The sequence below is a fragment of the Trachinotus anak genome, unplaced genomic scaffold, assembly GCF_046630095.1.
Source record: "Trachinotus anak isolate AG129_WGS33_773 ecotype Australia unplaced genomic scaffold, CSIRO_AGI_Tana_v1 ptg000003l, whole genome shotgun sequence".
Lineage (NCBI taxonomy): Eukaryota > Metazoa > Chordata > Actinopteri > Carangiformes > Carangidae > Trachinotus > Trachinotus anak.
The window spans coordinates 13,885,867-13,902,564 of NW_027273854.1; the positions used below are offsets into that span (position 1 = coordinate 13,885,867).

Below are 16,698 nucleotides of genomic sequence, written 5' to 3' on the forward strand. Positions count from 1 at the left end.
GCAGAAAGCAAGACTGACAGGTGAGGAGGTGTCGAGCCCAGTTATTGCTTCTTCTGAGCTGACCCGCTGCACTTTGTCATTGTGACTGACAACACTGGCACAGGATGGTAGATTTGTGAGCGCGTGTTTTATGCACTCTCTCTTGTGTACAAAATACCCCCAAAATACAAGCAAAGTAAAGGCGAGCGTTGGTGGGTGTCTGCATGCATGCATATCAGGAATGGTTGCATGTGTGTACACATGCAGTGGGCCTCATTAATCCACATTTCTGCACATATGGAAAGATAATATTGCGTTGATATTGTGTTAAATTAATTAATTAATTAAGCTGAAATCTCCTGTTCTATTGTAACATACAAGCACATACAGCAGTTGACTTGCTTTACAAAGCATGAACTTCAACAGGCACTTTCCATTCAGAGTGCTTTGTGTGATGAATGAAGCCCTGTGTGTGTGTGTGTGTGTGTGTGTGTGTGTGTGTGTGTGTGTGTGTGTGTGTGTACATGCATGCATGTGTGTGTGGCCACGAAAGTACGTGCAAATACATGTCCTTGTCTGCGTGTCCCTGTTCCAAATCTGCATGCATGCAATCTGGTCTGAAACATCATGGTTGTGTCTGTATGTGTGTCTGTGTGCATGAATGTGTGTTTGAGTATGTGTGTTAGTAATACTTTGGTTAAGAAAGTGAGAAAATTTTTTTTTTTTTCCACACCACACACTAATAAACAAATAGTAGTGTAATTGTACAGAATGTTGGTGTACTCTGTTACCTGTATATTTTTGCACATGTACACATGTGTGCTGAGGAAGATAGATGACAAACATCAGCCTTATATCTCTAAATTTACATCTATTAGGATTCTGCATCCAGTATGAATTTATTTCAAAATGTCCTTCAAGTTTGTTTTCATCCAGCACCTGGGGCCATATTTAGCAAGCACCTCAAGGAATCAGTCCTAACTTACCTGTTGAGGATGTCCAGCAGGTGGACAAGGTCTGAAAAACATGTGTGGACTTACACAGATACACACCTACACTAGTTTATCACTTTTTGTCCTTGCTCCATTGACAACTGTCCCTGCTTTGCAGAAAACAAACTCTGAAAATGTATTTGACAACATGAAACTGCAAGTGCAACAGCAATGATTTTGGAACCCTCATTTCTGTGACTGCACTGATGCATTTCAAAGCTTCAAAGCTAAACTGCTCCTTCCCTACCGCTAAACATGATAAACAAACATGCCTTGGTAAGCCTTGTTTTGCTGAATTATGAGCGTACCATTGGTGAAGTTGCCCTGAATGACCACAGCGTGTAAACCATGGCGTTTTTGAAGTGCCTTATGGATATTCTGCAGTCGGTTTATATTTCAGTCTGGCTGTTGTGTGGTCGACCACACGTGCTGCTCTAAACACAGCTGTCAACCCAGAGAGCTGCAGCAACAGCGAGCAACGAGGACTGCAGATTCACCTGCAACTCTCTTCCAGGGAAAGGATTATGCTTGCCCATAAATGATTAGATTTGTTGCTATGTTTAGTTTTGCTGAAGGGGTCATAAACAGAAGTGATTCTGACATGTTTGATAAATATGGACCATGGTGGGCACAGCCTGTCACTAACAATGCTAATTTTAAAAATGTATCTATCCATGGTATCCATGGTAATGCATCTAGCCATAGAACTGACAGGATAGTTGTGTCAGCCAAATGTCAGACAAAAAAATGGATGCCGGTGGTTCTGTTTCTCTTGTTTTTAAAATTTAAAAACAAGTGTCCATGTGTTTGTGTGTGTGTGCTCATGTGTGTTCAGGGTGGTACCTCTTGTGGGTGGCCCTTGCAGTCTTTGCATATGGGTGGAGGAGAGGAGTAGTGGTGGAAGACAGAACCGGAGAGGTTGTCGATCATCAGCATCTCCCCCTCTAACGTATCCTTGATCAGGAGAGATACACTGTCCAGCCACTGGCTCTCCTGGAACACATACACCAACACACACACACACACACACACACGTACACACACACATGCACACACACAGACACATACACACGGGACGCAGGCCGGCAGACCAGTATTGCACGCAGGCGCAAACATGTGCACATGCGGACATGCGAGGACAAAGAACACGCAGGGAAATGCATACACCATTGTGAGGGTTATAAAAATGCCTGTGTGAACACGCAGGTATGCTTTTACACTTTCTTATGTACTCACACACTCAAATTCACACAGTCACACGCGCATATTCACCCACACCATGTAGATTTCACATTACATAAGCCTTAATTTACAAAATTCCTCAACAAAAATTAAAAACTGTATCTCAAACACATACGCCAGAGATCACGTACAAATAAACCAGAACAAATCTCCCTCTCATACTTTGTTGGCCTTTAGGGCTAAACACTATTCTCTTTTGGTAAAAGGCTCCTCAATAATATGACTCCAAACCCTCATTAGCCAAGTAACACATAATTTTACTATCAAAGCTTTGAGAGCACTGAGAGTGGTGCAATTACATTTGATGTATCACCTCAATTAGACTGTTCAATACCTTGTTGAAACAATTTAAGATTTAAGCATTTGCTTTGTGCTCTGGGTATTATTAGGTTTAAAGCAATTTAGACTGAATCAGTCAGGGCTTTTTCTGTGACTTAAATGATCCCTCCTTGCTTGAATCTCATCTGCCAGATTGGTTTTCCCAGAAACCAATCTGGCAGAAAAAGGAAACTACTGACATAAAAAGGAAACTACTTTTAAAATGATTTTTGTGTTTCTTGGCAGGGCACTGTATTTCACAATGAATTGGATGCATTGTGCCTGTAGCACATTCATAACAGCCAAAATAACTGTATTACATCAGCAGATATATCCCAAAAGATACTGTGAAACAAGGTCACTCCTCTTCAATCCCCACACAAGCATATCTTCATAACACATTTCCACAACATCGCTTATAGCACTATACTTAGATCAGTTATGCAAACACACATTTCTGACTCACACTGTTATATTAAAATCACTCATGGCTCATGTTTTGAAAATGAGGGGGCTAAGAATTCAAGAAGCAGGTTACTGTACTCCCAGCAATATAAATGTACCTGCATCATGCTGGTTTATGAAACAGTGTTGCAGTGCCAAGGCTCAAAGACAAACTGACTATGCTATAGCCAGCTCTTTGAATCCATGCAAGTATAACCCCCGCTCTTCTTCTCCTCTTTCTCTCACACGCTCAGACAGTCCAGTCCCAAGATAGTTCATTCCGTGTAGGTGGAGAGCTTGATATAAAAATAATTTTTGATTGACTGTGGTGGCCTATGTGCTGGCCTCCATTAATAACTGTATTAGTGGACAACAATAGGGCCCGTCTACAGGGAATGGAAGTTGAGAGAGAGAGAGAAGAGTGCTGAAATTAATTACTACCTCTATCTGACTGTCACTGGCTCAGCTATTATCTCTCCTCTCCTATTCCCTTACTCTCTCCCTTCCTGTGTGTGTGTGTGTGTGTGTGTGTGTGTGTGTGTGTGTGTGTGTGTGTGTGTGTGTGTGTGTGTGTGTGTGTGTGTGTGTGTATCGACCTCCTACAGCGTCTCCTCTAGTTCCTGTACAATATATTACTAGTCTTTTACTAAACAGTCAAACGTGACTTCTTTATTGTGTAACATGGCACATTACAGAATATAATAGTAGAGTATACTAGTGACATCATCTAATCTATTAACATCCTTTGAGTAAAAATCCATCAATTTTATGGATGACTAATGACATTTGAGTAGAGATGTTCCAATTTTTCCTTCTCAATACATGGACTTGTGTATTGGTCGATATAGAGTACTAACCTGATACCATTGCATTAAAAAAATTAGCTGTATACCACTTTTCTAACTGGAAAATGAACTGGTAGTATCATGATAATGTATGTATATGTAGTTTGGAGCAGTGAAGTCAGTGTTTGGGATGTACACTTTTTCACATGAGCTTCGAACACACACACACACACACCCACACACACACACACACACACACACACACCCACACACCCAAGGACCTGTGCTCTGAATAAACTGCACCATTCTGCCAGATCCCTTATTGCATCACTTGAGAGGTTTAGCATGAGACAGAAAGGGAGATTGAGATGGATAGAGATGGAGAGAGAGAGAGAGGGAGAGGATGATGCCAGTGTGTTCTCCCTAGTCTGCATTAAGTTCCTTTGTCAGCCAACAGTGAGCTAAAAATGGCACCATGAAGCCAAGTTTAGCTCTACAAAGGTGAATCTCTTCATGGCAGCCGATGAGTCATCTTTATGTGTGTTTCTGCATAGATATCTCAGATTATCATGAGTGATTTCATTATGGAAGCGTGTGACTCTGCTGTCAGACTCTGAGAGACCATCTTCTCTCACACACAGACAAGAGGCAGTGCAATTATCATCTCAAAAATGTAACCTGTGCACAAACTTACATAGTCTTGTGTGAGAAAGGTTAATAAGCTTTAAATGAAAAAAGGGTAACTGAGTTATTGAGAATTAACTGAGAATTATTGTTTCTCCTTGCTGACTATATAGATTGCTATGACTACAGTAAGGGAGGACAAAAACATACCTCCAAATGGTGAAATAAAAAAATATATGGCCTAGCATTGACTTTCATCCGCCTAATGTCGCTTTGGTAGTTTGGTTTCATTTTGGAGGATGCCTTTAATTCTAACCGTGTTATGACATTCATATTAATTGGTTTGTTAACATAATTCGACTTATACAATGTTGCCATTAAGTCATGACTCAGTGTCTCTTTCTTTCTCTTCTTTGTGTAAATGTTGAACCTTCCTAGCCCTACCTTCGTTCTGAAAAAGTTGTAAGAGAAACAAAAGTACAAATGAATTATACAAAGAGATTGAGTGTAATCATGCAACGCGCCTGTCATTCAATTTCTCACAAAGAGAAAGAGAGCAGTAACTCTCTCCCATGTCAGCACCATTCAAACCCTACACAGAAATCACTGTCGTATTGTTTACAGCTTTTGTAATCTTCCAGCTTGAGCATCAAATATATGATTTTCTCTGCTTGAGCTAATGCACTGATACTGTGCAAAGAGAAGCAAACTGACAGGCAACCAGAGACACAGAAAAAATACTTCCAAGTAGGGATCTCTCACTTACATTTTTTTGTCCCCAATCCCAGTTTGGATCTTTTAGTATCTGGTATCTGCTGATACTGTGTCCAGTTCAATTTATATTTACTTGCATGCATATTTTCCTACACTACTCAGCCCCTCAACCCTTTACCTACTCTGAATCGCTAAATGACAATCTGGCCTGCATCCAGCTTTCCATTGTTTCCTCCTATATTTTGTATAGTACCCTATAGTGTTTACTTGGAGAGAGAGGTGTCAGAGAGGTCACTACAGGAAGGTGTTGATCATATTTGGGAAACTTATCTTTCTCCTGGCTGAAGAGAAAATACAGAAACTCAACTGCAGACTCCAAATAAGCAAAAAGTTTGAGGTATCATACACCTGGAAGTTGAGGCCAAAATGAATGCAAACAATTTTTTTTCATTTATTTTTGGTGCAAAGCATTTTGAAATCCTTTGTGGCAAATACCATCATTTTACCAGAAACTGCTGGCCTATGTTGATCACTCTGCCATTCTCTTACAGTGTGCAGCTTTAGGCAATAGTTCAACAGTTTTAAAGGAGCACAACAAAGCATTACAGCTAAGACACAGCTGGGATACAATAAAACAAGATTAGAAATAGATCTGAATGAATGTGGCTGTTTATATAAACCACCAGAAAAAAAAGCCTTGATCGGCCTGATCCTGATCCTGCAGACTGGCTTAAGACATCCCAACTTGCAGACACAAACAAAAACACCCCCACACACACACTCAAACACCAATCATACAAAACAGGCCTTTCACTCTACCAGCAAACAAACATAACACTTGTGCTGTCTCCCTCTTTCTCTCTCTCTCTTAAAAAACACACACAGAAATACATATACTCACTTGTGCTGGTGAGTACAGCGTCCGACTGGAGTTGCGGGAGTTGTATGGTCCTTGGAGTGCAGTGGCTGCTGCGTGTCGCATCTTCCTCACTCCTTCTCCCTTCTCTCCTCTGGCATCTCCTCTCTCCCTCCCTCCTGCTGTGCCTCCAGGCCCTGATCCAGCAGCAGCAACTAGTCCCTTCTCCACCCCCCCACCCCCGCAAGAGGGGGCGCCCATGCAACAGAGGGTGCCCTGGGCCAGCTCCAGCTCAATTTCTGCATCCATCTCCGCCTCCTCTTGGGCCTCCTTGTTGGAGTCGTCCAGGTGCTTCATCAGCACAGCCACCACCACGTTGATGAGCACGAACTGGGCGGTGAGCACGAAGGAGACAAAGTACATGGGCGAAATAAACTGAAGGCTTGGATTGCAGGCATAGTCCACATCAGTGCCGTGGTCTGGTGGGCATTCCCGCAATGTGTCCTGGAGTCAAAGAGGCAGAATAAAGAGGAAAGAGATCAGGGGAAAGGGGACGCTCAGACAATTTAGTGAGCTCAGCTACACCACCACTGCACCCACATTGGTATTCACATAAAAATTATGAAGTACCTTCTGGGTTATAATAGAATAGATTTAGCTCCTGTGAAAAGGCTCTCTGTATTCCTGACAACTTGTATAATCATCATGCACTTAATTCATTTGCCTATGCAAAACAACAGGAGGTTTCTTTTTTCTCTTCTAGAGCATTATTACAGTGTATTTCCACTTTGGTTAACTTGTTCACAGTGGAGTTCAGTGAGAGCAGAACCAAAGTGACAAGTGTTTTCTGGAGGAAATACACATATCTCACCTTTGCTGTGACCACACGTAACAATTGCAGCCCTCTGAGCTGAAGCTGGTCTTTTCTATCTAATTTGGCATGGCATTTACACACTGTGCTCCTTCACACAACATCTCCCTTTTCCACCTTCACTTCCTTTCCATCATAATTTTTTGGTTTTTTTTTGTTTACATATTGTTGTTCTTTCATCAACCAAATCTGCATTTTCCCCACACCCTCTCTCTTGTGCTGCTCTGCCTTCTCCTTTTTCATTTTTGCTGTAATTTTCACTTTTGAGAGGAGAAAGGAAATAACTGGTCACAACTTTTAACTTTTAACCCTTCCTCTCATTCCCCACTTACTACAGTTCATCGGTGCCTACTTTCTCCTCACTACCTTCTTACCTATCTTCCGCTGCCTCATTATTCCCTATCGTCACCGCATGACTAATTGTCACTTTGCCTCACCTGTTTCATACTAAACCAAACCAGGTCTACGTCTCTCGCACAGGTTGTAATTTGATGGCTGACATGACAGAGGTTTACTCAGGAACGTAGCATTTGTGGCCTGCTGGTTTGCCTCATGGCCCACTACCATCCACACTGCCTGTACCAAGTGTATGTTTAATGGTCCACGGCCAACATGCTCCAGCATAATCTCTATTCCCCTTGTAGCCTAGCTGTGCGGAGGAGTGGTTATAGTTGCTGGTGGTAGTAGTAGATGAGTGTTCAGGGAAAATTGGTGCTCTGTGTGTGTGTGTGTGTGTGTGTGTGTGTGTGTGTGTGTGCACACAATGGGGAGCAGTCATTCTCCTACACATCAGTAAAGAAATCTGTACTCCTGGTGCTGAGCAAGCACATTTCCTTTAAATCAGCAACTATCTTTCACTAGAGTGAAAGATACAATGCATGAGGGAAGGATATGTTTATCTCATCTCTCTCAGACATCTCCTCTCTGTTTAGTCTTTGTTTTAATTTCATTTGGAACACATATTCTAACCTGTGCTCTGTAAACTATAAAATAAGCCAGGTCGGACTAAGGCTAAGCACTCACACTATGTTTTAGAAAACAAAAATAGGAGTTTTGTCTCACAGGTTGAAACCTTAAAAATACATTAAATCTGAGTGAATGATAACTGTACCTTCATGATGCCATTCCAGTTGTCGCCCGTGGAGACTTGAAATAAGGTAAGGAAGGCCATGCCAAAGTTCTCAAAGGTAGCGTGACGACTCATACCCTCACATGGGTAGTCTTCATTACAAACTGAAGATGAGAGTAAAGGAGTGGATGGAGCGAGAGAAGAAATTATCGGGTCACAGATAAGAAAAAGGTGAGAGGATAATAGAGAGAGAAGATGGTACAGAAAGGGAGCAGGGATAAGAAAAGAAGAAGAGACTTGTGAATATGAACACTCAACATGTCATTGCTCCCAAAACTGCAGAAGCATGTACCATTTCTGTTGCTAAGCTGCCTGGAATTGTCCAAACAAGCTAACTCAGTGTAGACACAGTCTGTTATCAAAGAAGTAGCAACATGACCAAACACTATTTGTCTTTGAGCTTATATCCCAAGATAATCTTTGAAATGGCCTCAAGAAAAGCGACACTTGTATTTGCCACTAATCCGCTCTCCTGCCAAGCTCCAATAGGAAGCAATGTTGCCACTGGCTGCAGCTGCAGCACACAAGGGAAATGTGACAGTTTGGAGGATATCTTCCAACTTCAATGTGGATATTTTGGGCCAGTACTTATGTATCAGAATACTGGAGAGTGGGTTGATTCCCTATTGGCTGACTGCAGGAGAGAGAGCTGATGAAAAAGACCTCAGAGAGAAAATAAAGAGATTTTCATAGTTAACACAAGTCCTCCTGCTTTTATGTGCACCAGATTTAGTGTACTATAATGAGTGCACAAAAACTTGAAGCCACAATTCAATTTACCTACTAGTAAGGCACACATTGACAAATGTTGATTTTTCATTACTTTACACCCACTGTAGAGTGATGATGTGTGGACAATATGCTCTGCGACTAGTTGGAATGATCCTTTCATCACATTACCACATATATATGATGAAAGAATTAATCCAACTAGTGAAAGAGAGTATGTACATGACCACATATCTGGTGCATATTTAGCTAAAGATAATACAGAGTTTCTCAAAGGTTTTAAGATTAGCCTTGAGATCCAAGAGTAATCCATCCTATGTCAAAGGAAAATCTGTCCAAAACTAAAAATCTTTGAAGAGACTCCTCTGAGGACAATTCCCCTTTGAAAGCTAGGAGTCACGGCTTAACAGAATCCCTTTTTGTCATTTATCCAGTTATACTGGATAGTTATACTGGATAAATATCCACAAATTACCAAACATAATGGAGTTAATATATTGACTCTCTGATTTGTAGTTAAAAAAATCCATAAAACTTACATAACTGTTTGTGATATAATCCTTGCATCACAAATGGATATCAGGCACTCACCAAGTTCTCCAAAAAGCTCTACTCCTAAGGCGGCGTAGATGAAAAACAGCAGCATGAAGAGCAGGCCCAGGTTACCCACCTGCAACACACACACACACACACACACGCACACACAGACAGACAGACACACAGACAGGAAACCTCTTACCATGCATATGTCATAAACCATTTGACAGCATTCTAGCATTTGAAGCAACAAAGTACTCCCTACACAGCAATGTAGCAAAGTTTTATGCTCTGGATACCTTATAAAGTTGATATGTGACGTATAAGACTCATTCCTTTTTTTAGTGGGTTATGCTTAGGGTTATGATTTCTTTTCTGTTAAACACTGCTATCACTTCAACAAGAAATATAATACAATGAGTAATGTGTGTGCATGAAACTGGTCACACAGGATTCCAACTTATTTGTAGTGTGCTGCCACCGTATCACCCTGCTCAGTTCTGCAAACCATGGCACAACTCCCTCTGAGACTCTGAGACAATGGAAACCCTGTTGTGAATTTTTAAGTTTGGGGATTTGCCTCGGTTCCATCACAAAACAGCCCTCGGTTAAGACAACTTAATGGTGATGAGAATATTCCACAGTCAGGGCAAAATCTAATCTCATTCCAGGGATAGAGAACCTAGTCACCCATTCACTATCTTTAACACTCTGCTAACAGCACTGCTCCACTGGGACAGAAGATATGCACTGATAAGTAGTTACTATAAATACACTCAATGTGTTCTAAGGAAGGTTCAGATTACTTCACCTGTTCTTCAGGGAAAACAGCAGAATTCAGTACATGAATAATTCATCAACATTTTGGCAATTACAGAACTTGTCCTAAAGAGATTACACACAAGCCATTACACAAATAAAGTTTATTAAAAGATATTATGGGAAGGCTTCATTGGAAACTGTTTGGAAAAGGCTAGTTGAGTGCTGAAGAGGAAACACAACACAACAAGCCGTAGTCTGAGGAGCTTTGAAAGCTAGTTTGCATGAAGGTAGACAAGTCTTGCCTTATTTGTAAGGAAGATTTGTGCTCACAGGAAACTGATGGGTTCAAACCACAATGGTTTGGCTGCAAGCGAAAAAGAGAAATCCAGCTTCCTTGCAAGGTTAAAGATGTCTAGTTGTATAGGGAAAATCCCAGTGAGTAGGAGAGTTTGGAGGGAAAGCTCTCAGTAAGTGGTAGCCAATTTAAACAGTTGTGACAGTAATTAATTCAGGTTACGTTAAATTGAACTGCAACAATATTCCAGACCTATCTTATATGTCTTGTCCTCATTAAAAACCTACAACAGTGATTGTGGAGGAAATCAGTAGAAACCGATAGTATGTCTTTATCTGCATTTTAAGGCTGTCAAAGGCATTTCCATAAATGGACTGATATGATTCTCCTAGTTAGTTTATATTCATGATAGTGAAAAACAGCACAACATATGCATACAATACAACACAATGTTGAGTATCAAAATTTTAAAATGTACTTTTGATGTAGGCAAATATGCCCCATTACATGAAGGATAGACTGGAAGTAATGGAGGCCATTGCCATACAATGGAGTAGTGTAATAATTGCAGTGACTGTTATGGGGTTTGGCTCAAGTCTGTCTTTAAATTAGTGTTATCCTACCTGGAGTGCTTAACAATCTGTGTTTCATAATGTCCTGAATCAATGTCGGGTTAAGGATGAATGCAATTTTGAGAAGGACAAGTTTTACAGGGAGAGACTTAATAGTGTATTCTGTGCAAATGTATATGACAATAACTCGCCCTCTACAAGATTAAAATAAACCTGACCTTTATTATTTGTTTCATCTAGTTTTTGCATAAATTACCAAGTATTCAGTTGTCTTTAATTATTTCAAACATTTCATTTGATTTCATTTAGACATCACCTTCATTTCTAAAACTAAATACAGATCATTTCACAAGGTGCAGCCCTGATGCCAAAGGCTATTCTGGAGGCTTCTAAGCCTTTCCCAGAGAAGATATAAAACAACTGGCTTGTCCTTAGTGCCAACATGATAGCTATTAGTGTAAGTGAACAGTGTGCTGCAGCCATCTTGCATCAGTTAGGGAGAAGAGGATAATGGAGGATGCTTGTGGGTAAAATTACATTGTCTCACTGTGTTTTTGTAAAGACAAACCATGAAAATGCACTTCTCTTAATGTTTCAATGATCTATTAAGCTTACCCATCCGTTTAGTGTAAGTATATGGCTCTCTCATTACATCTCCATGCCCTGTTATGGCCTATTAGATATATAAACTGCTTATGAAACTCCACATCAGTATCCACATCATGTTTCATCTTATAAATTATTATTCTAGCAGGCATCTGTGCCTGTGTGTCATGATGGCATTATTCATACTCCTTGCCTTCTTATACCAATGGAAGTGTATATGCTTGTTCCTTTGTTCAGCTGTATCCTGAAGCATTTGTTGAAATGTCAATACTGTCTCAATATCCTATGTGATGTAATGAAGAAAAGTTGGCAGCTTGCCATTTCATTTTCACTGTGAAATAGAGTGCAATATCACCGCAGGTTAAATCTCTCGCCAGGTGTAACACTTTTGTTCTCACTCTTTCAGTACCTCAATATACACACACACCCATACACACAGAGACCTCCTGGAACTGTTTAATTAGCCCCAGTTTTAATTACCTCCCCCGATGCCCTTGGGATAGAGCAAAGGGCTCTGTGTTAATGAGGGGGGGATCAATAGAAAAGAAAGACAAGGAATCTGTTCTCCCTCACCTCTGCCTGCCCTACCTTCACCACACCACCTGTTTCCCTCTGTTTGCTTCATCTTACTTTTGATGGTCAATGGGTCAGACCATGTGTGTGTGTGTGTATGTACCTGCATGTCCATAAATGAGGCTGTACACCTGTCTTCACACACATGTCTGTCTAGAAAATTGTCTTATTTTAAAGGAATATTTTAACATTTTGGGAAACACACTTATTCACCGTCTTGCTGAGAGTTAGATGAAAAGACTGATATCACACTCATGTCTGTGTGGTATGTACTGCAGTTGGAGCCACCAGCCGGTGACTTCAGCTTATTTTTTATACATACAGTAGGCGGCCAGTTTTTGTACAGATTAAAGCAATGAAATGGCGGCGACCCGGTGATTACCACACAAGCACAACATCCACAGTTTGATGGGGACCTTTGCTGTGTGTCACAGCCCTCTTCCTCCCCACATTTCCTAAGCTAAGCTAACCAGCAGTACAGATGAGGCTGTACCATCAATCTTCTCATCTCATTTAACTCTGAGCAAAAAAGTAAATTCCAAAACTGTCAAACTATAAAACCAAGTTTTCACATGTAAAGTAACGAGGACACCATTCAAACCAATTGCAAAAGCAAGTTATCAGCATCTGTGAAACATAAAACGGGATTTCAAGCAAGGGTTATTGATAAATAAAGAATGGGAAATGCAATACATAAAACATAAAAAAGATATAGCCTCAACCACATATTTACCAGTTAGGATCATTATAACATCATAACCTTAATGTTATATATACACACACATCATAACTTTACCTGTATTTTGTGGTGTTTTATTTCTAATTCATAAGATTATGCGACAAAACATACAGAGGATACCTTCAGTCAGTAAGAACAGTAAGCAAAGCATTCTGGGAATTTATTTTTAGGGAGTTGAACTTTCAGTGCACTGGAATGACTTTGACACTGGGATGACATAAAAACTGTCTGCCTCTGTGGACAGTTCACCACCAAATGAACTACAGACTGGTTTAAGAAGCCCCCGCTGTTTCTAGCACACTGTGGTCTCAGTGGGAGTCTGGGTACTCTCCATGGTACTGAAAGTGAAAACAAGCCAAGGCCTGTATGTGTGTCTATGTATGTGTGTGTGCACGTGAGAGCGCCAGTCTACCAGTTGCAGTATGAATGAGTCATCTACAGTATTAGAGCTGCCTACAGGCCACCAGAGAAAGAGAAGGGGGGCTCATACCACCCTGGCTATCGACTGAGAGTGGCCAACTCTTTCTCTCTCTGGGAGTGTGGAGTGTGTGTCCATGAGGAAAGAAAAGGGAACGACAGTGTTTGTCTGTGGGTGTATGCATACCTGAGGCAGGGCTTGGACCACTGTATCCAACAGGGCTCTCATTCCTGTCGCCATCTTCAGCAGCTTCAGCACTGTGTGCATATGTGAGAGAGAAAGAGATTTTAAGTGTGGGCATTTAGGGGGAAATCCCTCAGGCTCAATTACAGACTAAATGAGAAACATTAAACTGTGGTCACTGCTTAATTTACACCCTGTGTACCACACACATGCACAAATGCACATACAAAAACATAAATGCATGTACACACAGAAACAGCACTTAAGACATTAGCAACTATGCTACGAGTAACTGATGTGCAAAGGTTGTTTACAGTTTCAGCCATCATATTTTAACACACCAGTTACAGAAAATCAATATAATATTTCACTGAAAGGATGTAAAGGGAGTGCAGTTAGGGCAGGACTTGTAAATGTGTGTGTGTGTGTGTGTGCGTGCATGCGTGTGTAGATAATATACCTCGTGCTATCCTCAGCACTCTCATGATCCTGATGATAGTCGGGTTGATGGGCAGGGCAGCACTGATCTCTATCTCCTCCAGGGTGATGCCCATCACTGACAGAAGTACAATGGCGAGGTCCAACTGGTTCCACCTAGAACACACACACACACACACACACACACACACACACACACACACACACACACACACACACACTCATATGAGGGAGGAAGGTACACAAAGGAATTGCAGCACACATGCACACACAAAGCAAATATACACACAAAATGATGAAAAGACAAAGACAAAGTCACACTTACCATCATGTGTTGGCTTCGACTGTAAGTAATGCACTAAGGGTTGTCTGAAAAGTTCTGAGCCTCAGGAGGTATGTAGCTAATTATTAGTTACCTCTCAACAAGTTACTCTCCTCCTCCTGCGACAGTGCCTCAGCCCCCAAAGCCCTTAATTAATCCATCATGTGTAGCAAAATGCTTGGCAGACAATTTCTTTTTAAGGCTTGAGGACAGATGAGAAACAGAATTTACCAAATCAGATAAGTATAGTTGGGAATCAAAGAGTTTGAAGCCACTGTACTCTTTGTGACAAGTACTGTCCTGATGTAACTACACCACTTTTGCTCAAGCTTCCTGAGACGTTAATCCTTTATTGCCTTATGCAGCTGTTTCAGGAAGTCCTGTAGTAGTCTTCTGACCTTCTGACATTTTGAAAGATGGTCAAAAAATAGAATCTTTTGTGAAATCATCAAGGAGAGGTAAAGACTGTGTGAGTTTTTATGGGAAGTGGTAAATGAGGTGCACATCTGATGTGGGATCACATAGCAAGGCAACCAGAGTACTAAAACAGTTGGCACTGCCAATTCATTTGTCAGAATGCCTGCCAAACTCTCTAATTTAAAATGACAATGACAACAGTGTATCAATCACAGCCTGTGAATCACTATAGTCATACACATGATCCTGTTTCTATCTAATCTATTGTCAGGGCCTGTCTGACTGTAAGTCTACTTCTTTTTCCAGATTTTTGTTCAAGGCAAAAGAAGGTGCATCTTCCTCTGTGGTTTAAGACTGAAGACGGCAGAACATAGAATAAGACATCATGTTTCATAAACACTTAAATGCATCAAAATCATAGAGGCAATCTAGTAAAGGTTGAATTAAATGTGTGTTGGACTTTTATTTCTGCTTCACTGTCAGCCCCAGAACATTTTAGCCTGGCACACATATACTGTACAAACACACACACACACACACACCTGCAAACTTACAGTAAATGCAGTTCTGCTGGTGGCACATGTGGCAGTGTGTTTGTGTTACCTGCTACTCGAATGACCCAGTTGTAAAGCTGGCCTGAGAGTTACCCCAGATTATAAATCACACTATGCACAATGCCTGCTCACGGCTGTTGCTGACACTACATAAAAAGAGACAAAGTGCCAGCTGATAAATGTGTGATAAATTCTCTCTATATCCGCCCATCACTTTCTCATTTCATCACTCATTTGTCCTCTTCCTTTTCTGTTTTCGATGAGTCCAGCTTCCCCTCCTAATATATTATCTGTCTCTTCACTGCGTGTCTCTGTCTCCGTCTCTCACCTTATCTCACTCCCTCTAACCGTTTCTCTTTATCCTCTCTCTCTCTCGCTCTCTCTCCTCTTTCGCTAACTAAAATAGGTCAATGACATTAAACTACCATCAGAGTATTACATGCTCCTAAATCTGTTTCTGCCTTTAATTAGTCACCACATGTCCATGAACAGAATAAGACATCAGTCTCATCACTGCACACATTTGGGTGAGTGACAAATCACTTAATCTGAGTGAATGAATGTGGGAGTGAATATGGGAGTGAACAGACCAGTGATGAGGTGTGTTTCCTGTAGAGGTCACATAAAGGTCTTTACAGTAGGTTGGAGAAATGGAAAGTGCAGTACCACATGCAGAGACCTAATGGACAATTAGGTTTCGTTAAGCAGAATAATAGCATAGTTAAACATCCTTTTCCAATTAGACGGACATTAGTTCACTCAAATTAATACAATGAAAAACTCTCAATGGGAAGACTGTCATACTGAGATGAAATGAAAGGTTTATTTAATCAGTTTTATTACTTGTAAATGAATTATAGTTTAAATTTACATTGTGGAAAAACTTGATAGAATAAGGGACCTAAAGATTGATTTGATGGTGGCCAAAAAAGCTAATTACTGTAAAGAAATCTGTAAACTAATACAGGACATTCCTGTTTATTCTAACATAAGTGATGATGTGTGATAATTGTCATGAAATCCGTATTTGCACCACAGCATGGTTTAGTCAACTTAATAACAGAACATCAGAGCCAGCTCATATATTTAAACATATTTCATAATCCTCTATAACGTTAAAGCTGCTATTCGCTATTCCATTTATAATGATCAAAGCAAAAGGCGGATTTGCTCAGCTATTACAATTTGAACTAAATAACTGTTTATTGTGGCACTATTTATATTATATGTTAATTCAAGAGATTATAGCATGTGCCTAGAGCCATGTTAGACGCTTTAATGTTTTTTCACATCAAATATGTGATAAGTGACTTAGCTGAATAGACAAAAACATAAAGTGATACTGTCATTTTCAGTATAATTAAATCTCTGCTTTAAAATATAAAGCTAATTTTGCTGTATCTAATCTTAAAAGGTGCTTGAGTTTTCAGGCTAGACACTAAAAAGGGCATAAGAAAGATGATTGATAGTCATCAAGCCACTTTCCTTCAGTTACAGAGCAGGCGACTGGACCAGTCTATGGTCTGGACAGAAGATTAACAAACCTATAAGTGTACAAAGTGGGACAAACACTCTCATATACAGTCATGCTGCCAACAC

The 16,698-nt window shown here is 40.5% G+C and overlaps 1 protein-coding gene across 4 annotated transcripts in view; it reads right to left on the reverse strand.

Moving 5' to 3' along the window:
- The window catches only part of LOC139618204 (voltage-dependent T-type calcium channel subunit alpha-1I-like), a 72,258-nt gene that overhangs the window by 12,057 nt on the left and 43,503 nt on the right, over positions 1 to 16,698 (reverse strand). For 3 of the 4 annotated variants that reach the window (XM_071473940.1, XM_071473939.1, XM_071473942.1), the window contains exons 27-32: positions 13,829 to 13,962; positions 13,372 to 13,442; positions 9,275 to 9,353; positions 7,937 to 8,058; positions 6,000 to 6,458; positions 1,815 to 1,964 (exon numbers count right to left, since the gene is read on the reverse strand). In XM_071473940.1, coding sequence (XP_071330041.1) covers positions 1,815 to 1,964; positions 6,000 to 6,458; positions 7,937 to 8,058; positions 9,275 to 9,353; positions 13,372 to 13,442; positions 13,829 to 13,962 — 1,015 coding nt within the window. Of the gene's footprint in view, positions 1 to 1,814; positions 5,914 to 5,999; positions 6,459 to 7,936; positions 8,059 to 9,274; positions 9,354 to 13,371; positions 13,443 to 13,828; positions 13,963 to 16,698 lie in introns of those variants that run through there. The other variant, XM_071473943.1, reaches the window with a different exon arrangement.